Source organism: Scyliorhinus torazame, chromosome 14 (assembly GCF_047496885.1).
Source record: "Scyliorhinus torazame isolate Kashiwa2021f chromosome 14, sScyTor2.1, whole genome shotgun sequence".
Lineage (NCBI taxonomy): Eukaryota > Metazoa > Chordata > Chondrichthyes > Carcharhiniformes > Scyliorhinidae > Scyliorhinus > Scyliorhinus torazame.
The window spans coordinates 91,097,469-91,114,512 of record NC_092720.1 but is presented as its reverse complement, the minus strand read 5'-3'; the positions used below and the strand labels follow the sequence as shown (position 1 = coordinate 91,114,512).

Below are 17,044 nucleotides of genomic sequence, written 5' to 3'. Positions count from 1 at the left end.
GTCCATGCCTCCGGGAAACTCGTGGGCAGGGATGCGCTGCCGGCAGGAACAGAGAATCCCAACAGCCGGAGAATTCCGGCCGAGGTCTGATCAATCTCAAAGATATTCAGTTGAGTAGAATGTAATCAATTCGTTCAAGAAAGAAATGCATTGTGAAGTCATAAGAAATTTTGCAATCTTTTGCAATTTTCCGAAATGTTTGATTAAAATGTGGATCATTGAAGAAAGAAACGAGGAACCTGTTCAAAATGGTAATTTAATCCCAACAATAAAATGCAAAATTAATTTAGCTTATTTAAGAAGGTGTACTAAATAAAGTATATTATATTGAATATGGCAAGCATTATAAATCCGAGGTGTTATTTGGCAGAAATCTTCATAAAAGCTGGGCTAAATCTTCTTTTAGCATTTACAGCACATGTGCAACTGATAATATGGAAAACCTGTCTTAAAAATAAACAATTTTAGTCAAAAATATTCTTTTGACTGGTAAATCTCAGGTGAGATAATGATACAATGATGAAATATACTGCATTGTGAAAAGGGCACAGGTTCACTCCAGAAATTATCCACATGATTCAGTTATGCCACATATGAAATGGCAGGGAGCTAAAGCCAAAAGGCACCTTTGAGGAAACAGGAACAATCAAGGAACAAGTACTTGGGCAATACCAGTGCACTTACTGAAAGTCCAGCTTAAAATAACAATGAAGGACTTCAGTCTACCCATCTGCTCTCCCCCTCAGGGAAGGTGAGTAATATAGGGAGGTCCAGAGAAGATGAACTGTTATCTTGAAAAAGATGGGTTACATCTCATTAAATGTTCAAATCATTAATGAGTAAATTAAAATGGGAAATTAGGTTAATAATGCGTATCACTGACTTGTCAATTCATCCTCTGTGTATAACTAATACTTGTATAGGGACAGTGCAGCAAAGAAATAACACTGTCTGAGATTGAACAGATATGACTGGCCAAACATTTGGCTCTGTCTTCAATACATGATTTTGGTCAATATGCAAAGATAAATCTACTTTTGAACCATAATAGCATAATTACTATCAGTTAACAACACTGACCTCTAGTGTGCATTGTATCTGTGTAGTAAACATTTATTTTAACCAGATGCTGAATTTGTTTGATTTACTCACCTATCCCAGTTGTAGAGGTTAATATTTACTTGGATGGCTTGGTAAATAAGGCCCGCCTGGATTAAAGTTCCCTCAGCATCCTGTGTATTTCCAGTAAATAACAGCAAGTGTGCCATCCGTGACTCCTTTGAGGGCAAATCTTTGATTAAGTTGATATACTGTACTTTATCAATCTGGAAATTAAAAAAAAAAATCAACAATTTGTTCAATTTGAGCAAAATTACAATTATTTAATTGTTGTCCTATTTAATGGTCCGTTTTAAATTCTGGGTTTTTCAGTTTCATACAAGTTTATTATTACAAATTACCCATAGGAACAAGAGTAGGCCATTTAGCCCTCAAGCCTGTAATGAGATCCTGACTGATTTGTAACCTAACTCCATATACTTCATTTTGCCCCATATTCCTGAACACCTTTGGATAAAAAAAACCTTTTAATCCAAGATTTAAAGTTTACAACTGAGCCAGCATCAATTACCTTTTGTGAAAGTGAGTTTCAAAAATCTCTTACATGTAGAAGTACTTGTAATTTTACTGCTCAAAGATTTGGCTCTAATTTTTATAAACGCTTGCTACTCCTGGACACCTCAACCAGTGAAAATAGTTTCTCTATTTCTACCCTATTTTGAAATCTTTGATCAAATCACCATTTAACCTTCTAAATTCCATGGAATACAACCCTGGTTTGTGTAATCCCTCCTTGAAATTTAACCCTTTAGAGTCTAGGTATCATTCTAGTAAATATACGTTGCACTCCCTCCAGGGGTAATATATATATATGGTGAGTACTCCAGGTACAGTCTAATTTTATACAACTGAAGCTGATTAGGGGTTGTTTTCCTTACAGCAGAGAAGGCTGAGGGGGGACCTGATCTAGGTATACAAAATTAGGAGGAACATACACAAGATAGACAGGAATGAACTTTTCCCCCTTAGTTGAAGGGATCAATAATCAGAGAGCAAAAATTTAACGTAAAGAGTAGGCAATTCATTTTATTTTTTTTAAATGTAGAGTAACCAATTATTTTCTTTCCAATTAAGGGGCAATTTAGCATGGCCAATTCACCTCCCTGCACATCTTTGGGTTGTGGGGGTGAAACCCACGCAGACACAGGGAGAATGTGCAACCTCCACACAGACAGTGACCCGGGCCAGGATCGAACCCGGGTCCACAGTGTTGTATAGGGGCAGGCGATTTAGAGGCGATTTGAGGAAAATCCTTTCACCTAGAGGGCGATGAGAATGTGAAACTCACTGCCTGAAAGGGTGGTAGAGGCAGGAGCCCTCACAACATTTAAGAAGCTGCAATATATGTGGGTTTTTGTAGTTTTGTGCAATGTCTCTTTAAGAACGGAGTCACGTGACATCATTAACTACTGCCTATGATGTTTTGCCCTAGTCTGGTACCAGCTTTTTTACAGTGAGAATCTATTTAATGTTAATGTTGCTTTGAACCCATGAGCATCTGCAATCTATTTCTTTTGTACTGTTAGTCTAAAGATACAAAAGTTTACACAAAGAAAATTGGTAATAAGGAATGGATCAGAAAAGTGTCAGCTGGCAATGCCACCTGGGCACCTTGGCAGTGCCAGCTAGCTGCAGCACACCGTGTCCGCTGAAAGCACGGCCAGGGTACCCAGGTACCACCTGCAGTAGCAGGGCACCACTCTGCCCAAAGGGCATGCAGCTGGGGCCTCCAATCCCCTGGGAGACCTTGAGTGCCATTCTGTCTGGTCCCCATTTGTGGAGAATGGGTTGAATCCCAAAGCCTCAGGTACGTCAGGAATCTGCACAATAGAGTGAGGCTTACTGCCTTGTTCTAATATGCAGATTTGCCAAAAGGTGATCCCGCCCATCGTAGGTGGGATTCACATCGCAACATCTCACGAGATCCCGTTGGATCTCACGAGGTGTGGCGAGCTGGGTAGATCCCATGGGTTGTGTCTCCTGGCTTTCAACGGCCATGGTGTACCTAAAAAGATGGATGTCATTATGGAGGCTCCACGACCAACGAATGTCAGTCAATTTAGGTAATTCCTAGGGTTAATCAACTACTATGGAAAACTCATCCAGAATCTGGCAACCCTATTGAAATCGTTACATACCTTGTGTGCAAAACAGGAAGGCAATGGACATCTGAATATGAAAAGCATATCAATCAGCAAAAGAAGCACTGAAGTCAGAAGTGTTGGTACATTTCAACCCAAGTTACCATTACAACTTGCTTGTGATGTTTCGCTGTAGGGTGTTAAGAGTTGTGGTGTCACATTTACTAGCTCCAGGAGAAGACAGACCAATAGCTTTTGCATCTTGTATGTTAACAAATGCAGAATCTAACTATGCTCAGTAGGAGGCACTGAGTATTATATTTATTGTACAGAAATTTCACCAAAGCTGTATGGTCATTACTTCACATTGCTGACAGACCACAGGCCCTTAACAGCTATTTTTGGACCACACAAAGATATCCCTTCGTAGGCTGCATGTAGATTTCAACGATGGTCTTTAATACTAGCATGCAAGGCTACAAACCAAGTGCTGGAAAATGGGATTAGAATGGATCAATGCTTAATGGCTGGTGCAGACATGATGGGCCTCTATTTTGCTGTAAAACATTATGACTTTAACTTGTATTCTATTTTTCTAGGTATAAAAGCAAGCATTACATTAGTCTTTTTGATTATTTTTTGTATCTGTTCATGGAAGTTAGTGATCCATGTATCCGGACCCCCAAGTCTCTTTGGACTTCACTGTGTCTAGCTTTTCCCCATTTAGTACACACCCTTTAAATGTCCAAAGTAGATGACCTCGTATTTGCCTACAGTAAATTCCACCTGTCACAGTTTTTCCTATTCAACATTGCTACTCCATTGGCTGTGAAGTGTTTTGGTTTGTCCTGAGCACATGAGAAAAAATGGGCATGATTCTCTGGTCCACCAGTTGCGTGTTTCGCTGATGGCAGGATTCTATCTTCCTGCCGCTTGTCAATGGGATTTCCCATTGTAACAACCCCACGTTGCCATGAAGCCTGCTTGCACAGATGCGCTGCCAGAGGGAAAAGTGAATCACAACGACCAGAGAATTCCGGCCAATATATATCTTTCTTTATTCTGTTGCTATTGAAACATTGCAATTTAGTCAATTATTTTCTTTTCATTGAATTTCCTTGTAACCATTATATTTCTACCCAAATAGAAAAGCAAAAAAGCTCATAGCAGTGGAGATAAACAATAGAAAAAATATTTTCAAAGGTACGCAACTCAGAGGAACATGCAGGTATTTGTTTTTATTTTCTGGACAATGAGCCAGAGAGGTGGACGTTTGCAACAAGCAAGAAATTAAGGGGTCTGGAGAGAGTCTTGAATAATGCCTGCCACACAAGCTTGACAAATGTGTGAAGCAATATAATAATAATATTTATTATTGTCACATGTAGACTTCCATTAAACCTGCAATGAAGTTACTGTGAAAATCCCCTAGTTGCCACATTCCGGCACCTGTTCGGGTACACGGAGGGAGAATTCAGACTGTCCAATTCACCTCACAGCACGTCTTTCGGGACTTACGGGAGGAAACCGGAGCACCCGGAGGGAACCCACGCTGACACAGGGAGAACGTGCAGACTCTGTACAGACAGTGACGGAAATTGATCCTGGGACCCTGGTGCTGTGAAGCACAGTGCTAATCACTGTGCTACCATGCCATGTCTTGAAGTGCTTGACTAGACTACCCTCTGTAATGTAGAAAGTCAAGAGTGAGATGCAGTATGTTTTCTTGAGGTTCATCGAGAGCAACTCCATAACACAGGACACTATGCTCCACACACCATTCTGGAGGTCACTTACTGAGGTAGAGCCTGAAACATGCTGGCTTTTCAGAGGAAGAACCTGTCTGAGTGCTGCAGTCTGATAAATTCCAAGATCTAGTACTACACATTACTGTATGGACTGATGTTTGGCACAGCTGTCTCAAAGGCAAAATGAGGAACAGCCACAACCTGAGCTCATTCCTGCTATTGTATGTATGTCCTGGGAACTTGAATTGAAAGGGAACATTATTTTGGCTTCAATGTTTATAATCAAATCTGAACTGCCTCTCTAAACTGTGCACTTTCAATATATGTAGCACCATCCGAATAGGGGCAAATAAATATATTATTGGCAACACTCACCATGTACCTCAATGCTAATTTAATACCTGTTAAAAATCCAATGTTTGGATAGAAATGTTCCAGTCCTGCCACCATCCGTAATGACGCAACTCAAATTCCTTCTGGACCATGTTTATGGCCTTACAATGAGTTGATTTTCTCGGTGATTTTTTTAACATATTTGTTTCATTTATGAATAAAGCTTATTGTTGAAATAAAAGCACTTGACTGATTTGAGAGATCAGTGCCTCGCTTCCTTCTAGAACTTGTAGGGGCCAATATTGGTGCCACTCACACAAACCTTTTTCAGCAATCTCTTATTCTCAAAAATCACCTTTTAATATCTGACCACAAGGTCCACTTTTCTGTCATATTTATTTTGTAACTATAACTAGTTCATGCTCAATTAGGCTATATGCTTCTCCCTCAAAGTCCCTGTCTAATCTGCCTATTGGATTGGCAGGCTAAAATTGAATGCTGGTGCAACTTTAGCAAGCGAAGAGAGTATGTCAGATCACGGTCAGTATTAGGTCATATGAGGTTTATATGTTAATTAGTGTATGTGGGTGTTGTGACAGTGAGGCATGAAAAAGGGAAATGTATAAGCTGTCCCTGAGCTAGAAGCCTGCTCCAACTTTCTCAATATTGTCTCTGCTCATGATTGGTATAAATGCCTATTCAGGAAGTGCTTTATGGTTGGTAACCCCTTTGCGATGGGTAATATTAAAAGTGGAAGAGTTTACAGCTGACACTGGCAAAAGTAACCTTTTGCAGTAGCTAGAAGTTGTTAGACGCTTTTCAGAATGAGAAAAAATGCAGAAAGAAGGTGTAGATATGTCTTTTTTGCTGCCTAATGGGTAACTGTGGGAAGCAGGCAGGGAATGATAAAGGAGCAGGAGATGGTGGTAGGGACCTGCTCTGCAAAATAAAAACAGAGAATTAATTGATTGTGGTTTTGCACAGCGGATGAGATCATTTATTCCAGCACTGCAGCAAGGTCAAGAACACGGAACTACAAAACCAGTATCTTGGTTACTAATTAATTGTTCTTATTGTTATGCACACTTTAGCATGAGAACTCCATGAGTAAATGTGGATCTTCTTTGCTGGACCAATTAAACTGCATGGATGCCGGCACAATGAAATCCCAGGTGCTATAATCCAGTTAGCGACTGTTAACATTTAAAGAAAAATCTGAACACCCATCAATTAATCGACAGAACTACATCACAAGGTTTCAAATTTTCAAACAGAAATAAACTTTATTGTATATCAAAAATAATCAAACAAAGTAAGCACCATTAACCTAATAAAGCCTTCTGCTGTAAAATCAATTTTACATTTTCCTCCCCCACTCCACCCCCACTCCCCCCAAAAGAATTCCCCTTTCTTTTCAGAATCTTGAAAGCTCATTAACTTTCCCTGGGACCAACCAAAAGATATGCCACAGCCCTCTGCAATTTACTTTAATTCTCCTTAGTATTCCAGCCAAAGTACAAATCTCATGGTCGTTCTTCCTTTGGATTTTGGCTAAACAATTCTCCGTTTTTAAAAAAAGGACCTCATGATGGTGGACTCTACAGCTCCTTGTTCTGGCACTGGACATATATAGATTGTTTTTTCACAGCCTGTTTCCACAGCTACTACACAGCTCGTTCCAAACTAACTAATCAAGCTGACTTATTTTTGCTGCAAGGTTGTGAAGCCCACTGTAGATTTTTTCCATTAGCTGCAAACTACAACAAATTCAAGCTGAACTGTCTGCTTCTGTCAGCAAACACAAAGAGATAAATGAAATAAAAGAAGCTTCCAACCAAAGTTCTACCCGGAATTACCATTTCTTTGGCATGCTTTGGGATTATTCAAACAGAAAAACTAACAATTCATAGAATCCCAGAATTATAGAATACCTACAATGAAGAAGGAGGCCATTGGGTCCATCAAATCTGCACTGACCCTCTGAAAGGGCACCCTACCAAGGCCCATCCCCATATCCTCATAACCCTAGCGAACCTGCACATCTTGGGATGCTAAGGAGCAATTTAGCATCGCCAATCCACCTAATTTGCACATCTTTGGACTGTGAGAGTAAATGAGCACCTGGAGGAAACCCATGTAGACACGGGGAGAATGTGCAAACGCCACATAGACAGTGACCCAAGGCCGGAATTGAACCCATGTCCCTGGTGACGTGAGGCACCAGAGTTAACCGTGCCACCGTGCCGACTATCTAGTTCTACCTTCAACACTTCTCTTTGATTCTGCACATCATAGATATAGGGTGCGATTCTCCGGCCGCAAATCTCACTAAGTTGGCAGAATTCCAGGATAGATCTGGAATCGGACTTGTGGCGGGCGCCAAACAGTGATATTCCCAGCCATACCAGCAGACATAATCAGGTTCAGCCACAGCGAAGGTGTGAACCTGATTACCATTCATTTAAATGTATTTAAATATTCAAGTCAGCTTAAAGCTGAACTTTCCTGGGACATGCAATGCTCCCACCTCAACGGGAATCACTGCTGACCTGCAGAGGCCAGATGCCATAGTGACCACGGCAAGGGTCTCGGAGACTATCGTAGCCCGCAGGTTGTTGGGGACATGTCCCTGGATTCTTAGCAGTGCCAACCTGGGACCTATAGCAAGACCCATTTGGAGGGCCCCGATGCGCGCAATCTGGGGGGGGGGGGGGCCTTGGGGTTTGATGCCAACGATCCTTTGGGGAGGGGGAAGTTGATGCCAGCAATCGGGGAGTGGGGGGAGGGGGGAAAAGGAGTTGACACTAGTATCATTGATGGGTGGGTTGTCACTTTACTTTGAGATCAGGGTGGTCTTTGTGGAGCCTGACTTGCTGGAATCTTTAGGCACCGCTCCTCCCCTCTCAATGCCGGTGCAAATCACACCACCTCTCCAAAGAAATGATTATATGGGGTGGATTGCAATCGGGAACTTGTAGACCCATCCAGTGGGAGAAGCATCTCCTTTCATAGTGGAGATGACACGGTCATTTTTTGGGGAGAATTTCACCCACAATTTATATTGCTAATGTATGTGATTTCCCTCTGCCCGGATACCCTGAGCGGGATTCTCCCAGCCCGGGTCCGGGCCGGAGAATCCCTGCCACCGGGCCAAGCCGCCCTGACACCGGCACGCGATTCTCCGCTCTGCGGAGAATCGGCGCCATTGACGGCGGCGTGTTTGGCGCAGCGCGGGCCGCTGTAGGCAGCCGGGCCGCCGATTCTCTGACCCAGATGGGCTAAGCGGCTGCTCTGGCAGAGTCCTGCCGGCGAAGTCCACACCTGGTTGCAGCCAGCGGGAACTCTGTGCGCAGGGTCGGGGGGGGGGGGGGGGGGGGGGGGTGCGGCCTGTGGGGGTGGGGGGGTGGGAGTGGGTGTTGGGGGGGGGGGGGGGGGGAGAAGGGTGGTTCCGACCCTGGGGGAGGCCTCCGATGGGGCCTGGCCCGCGATCGGGTCCCATCGATCGGCGGGCTGGCCTCTCGCTCCCCGGGCCTATTTTCCTCCGCGCCGGCCCCTGAACTCCCACGCCATGTTGGGTCGGGGCTGGCCCGTTGAGGGAGGCCACCGCGCATGGGCGGGCGCCACTGCACATGCGCCGATCCCGCGGCGCACAGTTCGTGCCGGGAGGGGTGGCTGGAGCGGCATGAACCGCTCCAGTGCCCTGCTCGACCCCTGTAGGGGCCAGAATCGGTACTCCCAATGGACCGTTCCAGCAGTTGTGGATACTCTGCCGCCGAATGGGAGAATCCCGCCCCCTGGCTCCATTACAAGCTTAGAGTTGCTGCACTATCAACTCTGACCTTGCAAGGCAAACACAGGCAACCTTTTAGTGTGATAAACCATGGCTTAGAATATAATCCCTACAGTGCAGAAGGAGGCCAGTCAGCCCATCGAGTCTGCACTGACCCCCCATCCGAAAGGCCACTCCACCTAGGCCCACTCCACTGCCCTATTCCTGTAACCCCGTGCATTGTTCATGGCCAATCCACCTAACCTGCACATTTTAGAATTGTGGGAGGAAGGAAACTGGAGCACCCGGAGAAAACCCACGCAGACAGGGGGAAAACGTGTGGGTAAACTCCACATAGTCACCCAAGGCCGGAATCGAACCTGGGTCCCTGGCGCTGAGGCAGCAGTGCTAACCACTATGCCACGCAAATTTAAGTTTGCATCAGTGTTGTTTTTACCAGTTGCTCAACCAGATTCTCCCATTTTCTACAGTTTAAACTTTAATTCCTAAATTAAAAGTTACATTTTAAAACTTATGAATTATTAACTAGCTATTTTCAACACAGGAAAGAATGCTGCAGTAATCATACAGATTATTCGTTGATGACAACTATTCAGGTATATGCCCTTCATATTCTAATAATATTTTTAAGTGTTGTTTTTGTGGAGAGAGGTTTTATGTAACATGAGGGATATTTCGGAAACAATAGCTACGGTACTGAGATGTCTGCCGGCAGTTGCACTACAGCTGTCATTAACCATGGGAAAAGCTCTCTGGTGCCCAAACTTGTCATTTTGGAATGGCATCAGAGAATCTAGGTGAAGCTTTGTTCGATGAACATAACAATGTAAAACGAATCTCACAAACACAGTATTGGAGAGATTAATTACAAATATGTGATATAAAAATACAAATTTCATTCACGTACCTCACCAATTGCTGCATAAGCCACCTCTGCTGTCATTAGATCCTTGTGTGCAATTGCCATGGCAGCAAGGCATGACCACATTGTTTGCTCCTGTTTGTGGGGAGAAAAATACAAATAGCTTTAGTAGAAATACAATAAATATATTTTGGGTTTAGTTTTAAGTCACATTAGTCCTTTTAATAGGATTATATTGGGTTTTTACATTTACGTGATCATGATTCTACCCATACAGGTCATGCAGGTTCTACCCATATGCCTATGTCCCATACATATTTTCTAAATGGCTAATTGGGAGACATGCAAATCATTGAAATTGAAACATGCTAATATAGCAATTCTTAAAAATGTTTTTACATCTCACCAATATCCTTCCACCCAACCCAATCACCCACTTTCCTTCTCGTGTTGATTCCTCCTGGGGAATTAAGGCTGGTTCCTCAATCAGGTCGTACTAATTTGGTGCAACATTCACTAGAAGCATTGATTGGGAAATCGCTGGCCTGGATCTTCTCATTCTCTATCCAAGATTGCCTGATTGAGGAAATTGGGCTACAGCCCCTTATTGCATCATACTCCCTTTGGTAACTTGGTCAAGGATATGCCTTTACAGTGCGTGTCAACAGTCCATTCTACCAATAATAATCTTTATAAGTGCCACATGTAGGCTTACATTAACACTGCAATGAAGTTACTGTAAAAATCCCCTCTGTGGAACATAACAATACTTCAAGTGATACCCACTAGCCGCATATTCCATCATGTTTCTCTGATCACAGATGCTGCCAGACCTGCAGAGTTTTCCCAACATTTCCTGTTTTTATTTCAGATTTCCAGTATCTGCAGTATTTTTGTTTTATTCCATCATGGATCAGACGTACTGGCATCAACTGTGGCATCCGTGCCACCCCACAAGCTGCCATTGACTATTTCACAGAATCAAGGAATCTTTATAGTGCAGAAGGAAGTTATTTGGCCCACTAAGAGTCTGAACTGCTCTCTGAAAGTGTATTCTACCTTGCCCCACTCCCCTGCCATATCCCTGTAACCTTACACATTTTTTCTTTTCAGAAACTCAGCAGCATTTGGTACTAAACACAAACGGGACTTTCCTGGTCTGTGTGGCTCATCCACTCAGTCAATAATCTTGTTGAGTTACAGTATTGGAAAGCTGACAAAAACTGTGTAATGAATCTATTCCTCTTATCCATGTTCTATTGTAAATTTAGAATGTCCACACATACACACATATATATATATATGGTTTCATAACCATACATGTAACAAATTAGCACCAAAGTGCAAATTAATATCAACTTATTTTATGGGTGATCTCAACAGATGTTTGTCCTCCTGCTATCTTAGACAATACTGCTATATTCAGAAAATCATGGATGGCTACAGGTCTTAAACAGCCTGATCAGATACTGCACTGCAGCACTGTTGTATCAAGTTCCTGCTGCAGCAGGCACTGGAAGAAATAAATAAACATATTTATAAAGAACAGTTGAAGTACACAGAGGAGACCTTTAACCAATTGTGTCTGTTGCAGTATGTTACGAATTGGAGAAAATTAAGATTAAAAGATGAAATTCGGATAAAAATAAAATAAAATAAAAAAGGGAATTGTTAAGTGCAGCTGTGAGAAGTGGTGTTTTGATATGTGAATTAGCATACCAGTGAGAAAAGCAAGCGTTTACCTATGTAACTAGGGTAGAACAATGGGGTGTAGGAGAGGTGACATCAAGGTGGAGAGATAAGGAAATGGGCACTTATGTGCTAAAAGCCAGGTCTACAGGGTGGATAACACCAAAGGGAAAGAATGATATATCCATAGCACAATAACTGAAGAAAGGCGCACAGCAGAAGCAGCTATCATCACAGCAACAGCCAACTGCAGTAAACAGTCTCCCCTGAAAACAAGTTGGGCGCAACTCAGCAGACAAATGCTAGAGTCCGATTTTGGGCACATTTGGTGTGGTGTTTCTCGACGGTTGCAGTCCTGCTATTCAACTGCACTTTGCTCACCAGCAGGAACGGTTTCTCGCAGATCAGGGTGCCATTTTGACCGGCAGCCTCAATCTTCTTCCCTCCCTTTCAGGCTTTCTCCCCAGCTTCATCGATCCCCCTCCCACCCCCAATCTTATCAAGGCCCCTGGAACCCCCCCCCCCGCGCCTCCCGCACACCCCCTCTCCAATGGGCAAGATCCCCACAGGTCCAAATCCTGGCAGTGCCCTGACACCGACATCCAGGCAGTGCCAGGGAGGCAGTGCAAGGGTGCCTGGGTGGCTTTGCCATGGTGCTAGGCTGGCAGTGCAAAGATGCGCAGGTGGTGTTTATGGTGGACAAGCCACTTTGTCATCTTGTTTTTGGCTATTCTTGAAATTGGCTTTTTGCTCAACTCTCAAAACCAATACTCTCCCTTGAAGATTTATGAAATTAGTATATGCAATACTTGTAGGCTTGAACTGAAATGGAGGACAGACTTTGAAAAGACAAAAGAATATTGAAATAATATGCATGTTAATTAACTGGAATGACAGTAGTGTACTAATGTTCTGATATTTCACATTTTCAATCTGTATTTATGAGGGGATTAATTTTCCCCTTCCACTTTCTTTCCATCTCTCTCTCTTTCTCGGTCTCTCTCACATCACTTTTCTCCTTGTCCAACTCTTCAATTTTCCCTCCCATTTAATCTCCTTATCCCTCATCCTCTCTGTGATCTTCCCTCTCCTTTATTCTTTGCCATTCATGGGTTGGGAATAGAAGCAGATGGGTGAAGTTATTATGTACATTGTCATGGCAGTAATTTTGAATGAGCTGCTTGCTTTTAATAGTTTAACTGTAGAATTATTTTATGGAATAACAAGATAGTTAAACAAAGATTATTTAAGATAGCATGCAGGTGAACTATTGGAAATGTCAGCTTCATGCCATGGCCTTCCTTTTTCATCGACATATCTCTCTCTCCTTTTTATCTCTCTTTCTCTCTCTCATTACTCTGACGGCAGCCATGTTTACAGAACATATTAATTGTTTTTCTACGGATTGATGTTCTTTATGAATTCTGGAAAGAGAAATGGGGTAGGTGATGTAACGATACATGAAAAGGTGGTTTGATTCTCGGGATCTTCAGAAATTCTAAGGAACACAGGTTCAATTTACACGATTTTCTCCAGCTTTATTGCCTCATTGATTATTTTAAATGCACTGAAATAGTTTTTAAACATATATTTAGTCAGTCAGATTTTTGTGGTGATGTAGTTTTTCTTTTAGTTTGCTAATTATTCATTTATATGTGATTTTTAATGAGCAAGCAATGTACCCGCAATTAATTTCTGAATGGACAAGAAGTTTTAATTCAATGGAATTTAAAAGGTCTCGTATCTAAAGGTCTGCCTGAGGTCCCCTTTTCACGAGGTTTCCTGGCACTGGCAGTGCTGGGCATACATCAGCCACAAAATGTAGCACCATTCATCCCTGTTTCTTTTTGCATGTAATAATGAAGCTGCAGTTTGCTTCTATTCGGAGCTTCAATTCTCTTCCCCATTCCTGTTCCGAACGAACAGTGGGACTGAGATTTTATTGCTTTCACAGTCCAGTGCACTCTATCTGTACCAAAGATATACTGGACATTAAAGATGGTTACATGAGGCGCAATTCTCCCAAAAGGGTGCAAAGTCCTCTAGCGAGCGTGTTTAGCTCACAGTACCGCGACACACATGGCTATTCAACGCGATTTGCATTGAATAGGGGGCCTGAAAGGGGAATGTGCGGCGTAGCTTCGTTTTGTACAGTGGGGGGCTCCACTCACTGGAACTCCCCATTGTAGTGAAAAATCGCAACGCCATTTTCAAATGGTGGAGGATCCCCAACTCCCCCGCACTCCGCCAGCACCTACACCAGGCCCGGTCACACGCTAGCAAAAATGGCAGCTTGGCCCCTTGGTTGTGTCAACCTGGCAGTGCCCATGCCAGCTGGCAGTGCCGCCTGGGCACCTTGGCACTGCCAGGCTGCCCCTGCCAGGGTACCCAGGTGGCACCAGCAGTACCGGGGCATCACCCTGGGCTGGGGGTGCCCTGCGTGGATGTTGGGGAGGTTCCCGGGGGGAGGGGACCCTCCCATAGTGCGTTCGGGGGGATGTTAGAGATTGCTTCGGGGGCCTCAGTCATCGGGACGCTATTCTCGCTACACTGGGGAGTTCCGGCGAGCAGAGCTCCCTAGTATACAAAATGGAGCTATGTGCGGCCTTGGCCGCATGTTCCCCGCTGAGGCTCCTTACAGAACACGAGTCGCATTAAATAGCCATGTGTTTCTTGGCGCTGTGAGCTGGGAAACACGCGGCTAAACACACTCGCCATGGGACTTTTCCCATTTAGTTGAATCGAGCCCTACAGTATCTAAGTGTGGCAAGTTTGCCGCAAAATAATATTTCTTAGCAAGCTTTTAAAAAAAAAAAGTAATCCTGTCTCAACACTGTGAATGCACAAAGCTAGACTTAGAAAACCAGCTACATTAAGTTTTCAACAGTTGTAAGGACTGGATAATGATTATAGGAGTTATTCTGTCAGTTAACTAATTTTCTCAGGAACCACTGATCCTATCTCCATTAAAGAAAATCCAGTTTTACTGCAGATCTATTAGCTACATCCAAGAAATAGGGTTAACACTGACGTCTTGGTCAAGTAAACAAACAAAAAAAACATAATTAACAGGGATGTAAAGCTCATTATGCTGGCGTCTGTCAGATGGGGGTCTATTATCCTGTCTGCATACTACAGTTTGAAATTATTAGTGTCCCATTTTAAAGTGGACAGAACTCCCAGAATTGAGCACTGTTGATAAAAAAAGTAATACCAACAGATTGTGTGCTACTCTGCATTATCTATCACCAGATTTTATTTGGGTGAAGCAGAGGTCATAAGGGTTGCAGTATTTGAGAGTTATTTATGTACAGAGAACATAAATAAATCAAAATACATTTGTTCAGTTTTATCTTCCCAGTGTATTATTTCACAAGAACATAATTAGTCAGTTTCACACACACATTTAATGTAATTAAAAAATAATGAACTGCGCATAAAAAAGCAAACAATGTACACCAATTAATATTCAGTGACAGACATTCTTCTTTATCGTTTGAGCGAAGCAGATCACCTGCCCTTCGTAGAACCTCTTCAATTATCATTGCATCGATTTCACGGTGTTGTGAATAACAGCAATAATTATTGGGTGGGGGCGGTGTGGGTGGGTGAATTTAACTTGGGCTGGATGATGTAAACAGGGTGGCAATGGACTGAAGATGGCTCACTGTCCATTTACGAGGTGCACCGAGCTTTGCCACTATCAAAGGGGCCTTCTGCAGATCATCCATAGAATCTGGCTGTCTCAGGTAGTAGATTTGATATGCAAAGCAAGGTCCTAAGACACACATCGATAGAATCCCTACAGCGCGCGGGAAGCCACTTGTCCATCAAGTCTGCACCGATCCTCTAAAAAACCACTCTACCTTGGCCCACTTCCCCACCCTATCCCCATGCATTGATCATGGCCAATCCACTGAAACAGCACATCTTTGGACTGTGGGAGGAAGCCAGAGCACCCAGAGGAAACCTATGCAGACACGAGAGAGAATGTGCAAACTCCACACAGTTTGCATTGTATGAAAGACTTAATGCTACTGCAGAAGAGGTGCAAAAAAGTAAATTTAAATTTATTTTTGTGCTGTCTGACGATTAAGACCTTCTTGATGGCTAGGATGAACTCCAAACTACCTGATATTGAACAGGTCCAGTGCTACTGAGATGCAGTGGGGTGGAGGTACTAAGAGTGCCTAAGCATTGTCAAGGAGTTCTTGCTGGAAAGTAGACATTTAGGTGTGACAGCAAAAAAAAAAAAAAAAGCGCTCAACTATAATAGCCTCCACAGCCAAATAAACCTCTGATATTGGTTAAGATCAGACATAAAAATAAACATTAGAAGCAAGGTATCAAAAGGCAGGGTGGAATTAATCATCGGGGTTAAAATGTGTCTTGGGCAGGAGTAGAAAATGAAGGCTAATGAATCATTAGCCGATTTTACGCCCAATCCAATTTTTTTTCTCATTTAACATAAGAACATAAGAACTAGGAGCAGGAGTAGGCCATCTGGCCCCTCGAGCCTGCTTCGCCATTCAATGAGATCATGGCTAATCTTTTGTGGACTCAGCTCCACTTTCCGGCCCGAACACCATAACCCTTAATCGCTCGGGAGTCTTGTTCGTTATCGGAATTTAATTCAATTGATAAAATATCAGTACATTGGGCTACCGATCTAGCTATTGCCTGCTTTGCACTACTACCCAAAACTAATTTGCATCCCTATAGGAGTGCCGAGATGAAAACATGACTGCAATAAATTATAATTATTGGGAACACTCTTGTCTTTTGCCAGTATTTTGCAAAAGAACTTCTAGCCCCAGCATTAATCCCCAACAGATAATTCCCTGATAAATTTGCAATAATTAACCTCTGACTGACCTCGCTCTAATAACTTACATGAACAATTATAGTTATTGCTTGGAGAAAATGGACTCAAAGAATAATAAATATGAAACTGTATAGACATTACAAAATATAGAGATATCTGGGAGTGAGTTTAAAGCTACAAAACCAGTGTTATGATTCAGATGACTACCCAAGCATTCTCTCATGGTTTATGGTTTCACTTGAACTGCAAAATTAAATTACTGCCTTGTAATCACTTCCAGGCAGTGTAAATGGTAACCATGACCAACTTTCATTTCAGACTAATATCTTTACAAAATCAACAGCTCTCTGGTGTTTACAGGGCTACAATTATTTTGATTTTTTGTTGCTCTGTGGGCATTAAAACATTAATTACAGTGCTTGGAATTCTGTAGAAATACGTTGAATATTCTCTGCTCATATTTAGAGCAACACCTAAATTTCTGATAGTATGACGGACATTGACATAGTTTAAATCTAGCTAACAGCACTCTCCATTAAAGCAGAGAACTACATGGTATGAAACATCCACTCCTCCTTCAGAGTTTTCTCTGCAACT

The 17,044-nt window shown here is 42.7% G+C and overlaps 1 protein-coding gene across 6 annotated transcripts in view; it reads right to left on the bottom strand.

Moving 5' to 3' along the window:
- Positions 1 to 17,044, bottom strand: part of ift80 (intraflagellar transport 80 homolog (Chlamydomonas)) — a 398,557-nt gene that overhangs the window by 14,684 nt on the left and 366,829 nt on the right. For all 6 annotated transcript variants that reach the window (XM_072474470.1, XM_072474472.1, XM_072474473.1 and 3 more), the window contains 2 exons: positions 9,979 to 10,068; positions 1,153 to 1,325 (listed from right to left, as the gene is read on the bottom strand). In XM_072474470.1, the coding sequence (XP_072330571.1) occupies positions 1,153 to 1,325; positions 9,979 to 10,068 (263 nt within the window). The remainder of the gene's footprint in view (positions 1 to 1,152; positions 1,326 to 9,978; positions 10,069 to 17,044) is intronic.